The sequence below is a fragment of the Nannospalax galili genome, unplaced genomic scaffold (genome assembly GCF_000622305.1).
Source record: "Nannospalax galili isolate Female #2095 unplaced genomic scaffold, S.galili_v1.0 scaffold63, whole genome shotgun sequence".
Classification (NCBI taxonomy): Eukaryota; Metazoa; Chordata; class Mammalia; order Rodentia; family Spalacidae; genus Nannospalax; species Nannospalax galili.
This window is the reverse complement of record NW_008355272.1, coordinates 6,346,322-6,348,278: the sequence shown is the minus strand read 5'-3', so window position 1 is coordinate 6,348,278 and position 1,957 is coordinate 6,346,322. Positions and strand designations below refer to the sequence as shown.

At 39.0% G+C, this 1,957-nt stretch overlaps 1 protein-coding gene across 1 annotated transcript in view; it reads left to right on the top strand.

Moving 5' to 3' along the window:
* Positions 1-777, top strand: part of LOC103749479 — a 2,333-nt gene extending 1,556 nt beyond the window's left edge. Inside the window, exon 2 of the mRNA XM_008852352.2 lies at positions 305-777. Coding sequence (XP_008850574.1) covers positions 305-416 — 112 coding nt within the window. The 3' untranslated portion in view covers positions 417-777. The remainder of the gene's footprint in view (positions 1-304) is intronic.
* The last annotated feature ends 1,180 nt before the right edge of the window (positions 778-1,957 follow it).

Genomic DNA, 1,957 nt, shown 5'->3' with positions numbered 1-1,957 from the left:
TTTTAATGAGGCTTGGTATTTAATCTATACCACAAATTCATGTATTAAATATGTATACATAGGAAGAGACACATGTCAGTATAATTTTGCTACTTACAAGATAATTACTGGATTTCAAAAAATAGCAACTTTAGAGAAAAAAAATTCCATGCAATTTGTGACTGAATGTGGGACAGGCTCTGAAAGTGAAATTTTGGCCCCTTATGGATGTCAGGCTGGAGGCAAGAGGCTCTTAATCCTACCCCATCCCTGCTCCAGGCCTTATCCTGGAGGGGACCATGATTTATATCTTGTCTCTTTTCAGAAGTTCTCTCAACATTGACAGCCTCCTGGTGCCTGCCTTCTACCAATCCTACAGGATGTTCATCAGTGATCATTCAGCACAGCAGAGAAAAGAACATCTCCTTCATTCATAAATCCACTGTTATAAGCATGACTGCCTACTGCATTGTGCTTATTTCAAATTGCCTGTCTGTCTTTGCATATAATGCTCCATATGAGCATCTCAAGACTACATTAAAGGCCTGCTGGAAAACAAAATGTGTTTCAATGGACAGAAACTGTAGCACACCTCCCTCCTTGATAGTTCTTTCTGTTCGCCATCTTTGAGCTATTTGTTAACTCTGTAGACTATAGATCAGTGATAGCAATTCAAATTCTGTCCTAGTTAGTGAAGATTGGGCAAAACATCATTTCCCAACCCTTATGAAAAAAAAATTGTCTCTGTTTACAACTGGTTTCCAATTCATTTATACAGTGTGTATATTTGCAAGTAGATCCTAGGCATTTCTGCTCTTTTGACTTCCCTTGGAACTGGTTATATTGTCTGCATGGCCCTTTATAATTATAAAAGTAAGAAAAGTAATGTTATTGTATTTAAGTCTCTATGCAAGTTGTGATTTTGCCTATTTTTTTCTGGCAGAAGTATTCCAATCAAAAGGAAGGCAAGAAGGAAAGGAAGGACAAACTGGTGATGATGCTTCAGTTCACTGTCAGAAGCATGAGATGACTTCATTAATATGTTCTTCATACATAAAGAATAGTATCTAAGGGCTTTCTCCAGGAGCAGGGTATGGGAAATAATTCTCTCAGCATTCTTTTGAAGTAGTGAAGAACTTAGAGGAAGATAGGAATAGCTCGGAATTGAAGGCAGATCTCTATTCAAATCCTGGATGGTGCCACTTCTAGACTGTAGCAGAGCAAGTTCTTTATCTCCCATCCAGATATTAACCAGGCTGAGCCCTGCTTAGTTCCAAGAATTGACAGGACCAGGTATATTCCGGGTGGTAAGGCCCCTGGGTTTCTTTCTGTGTCAAAGGCAACTACTGATATCTGCATCCTAGTGTTGTTGAGTCTTTGCAAACCTATTTCACCTGTTGACCAAGAAATGTTGATTGACTAGTCTGGTTGATATTTGAAGTTAAGATACAGGAAATAGAATTATGTATCGACATTTAAAGTGAGGGGCCACCAACATACTGGAAATAGGATGGAGATGCACACCTAAAAATAACTTGCTGGTTCTGTGCTTCACTGTGTGACCCTGAGCAAGTAAAACCATATCTCCACAGAATTACTTTTCACTTCAACAAAGAGATTCATGTGTACCTTAAAAGTTGTGGGGATAGGAAACAACCAGTATGCCGTTGATCTTGAAGCAGTACCAGCAGAAAAAAACACACTCAGTAGGGCTGACCAAAGTCTCTGCACCCTAAATCTGACCATGCATCCTTAGTTTTCAGTGACAAGCCAAATGTGAATTCTTTTCTTTAAAGAAACAAGTATGAATCAGCATTTCTCCTTCAAAGAGTTTTTCTTTAATTTGTATGGCACCAGGATCAGGTATTCTACCTACAGTTTTGTGTATGCTAGGCTTTTTAAGCAGGGTTATGGAGAGAGAGAGAGAGAGAGAGAGAGAGAGAGAGAGAGAGAGAGAGAGAGATTCTCTTCCTAAGAT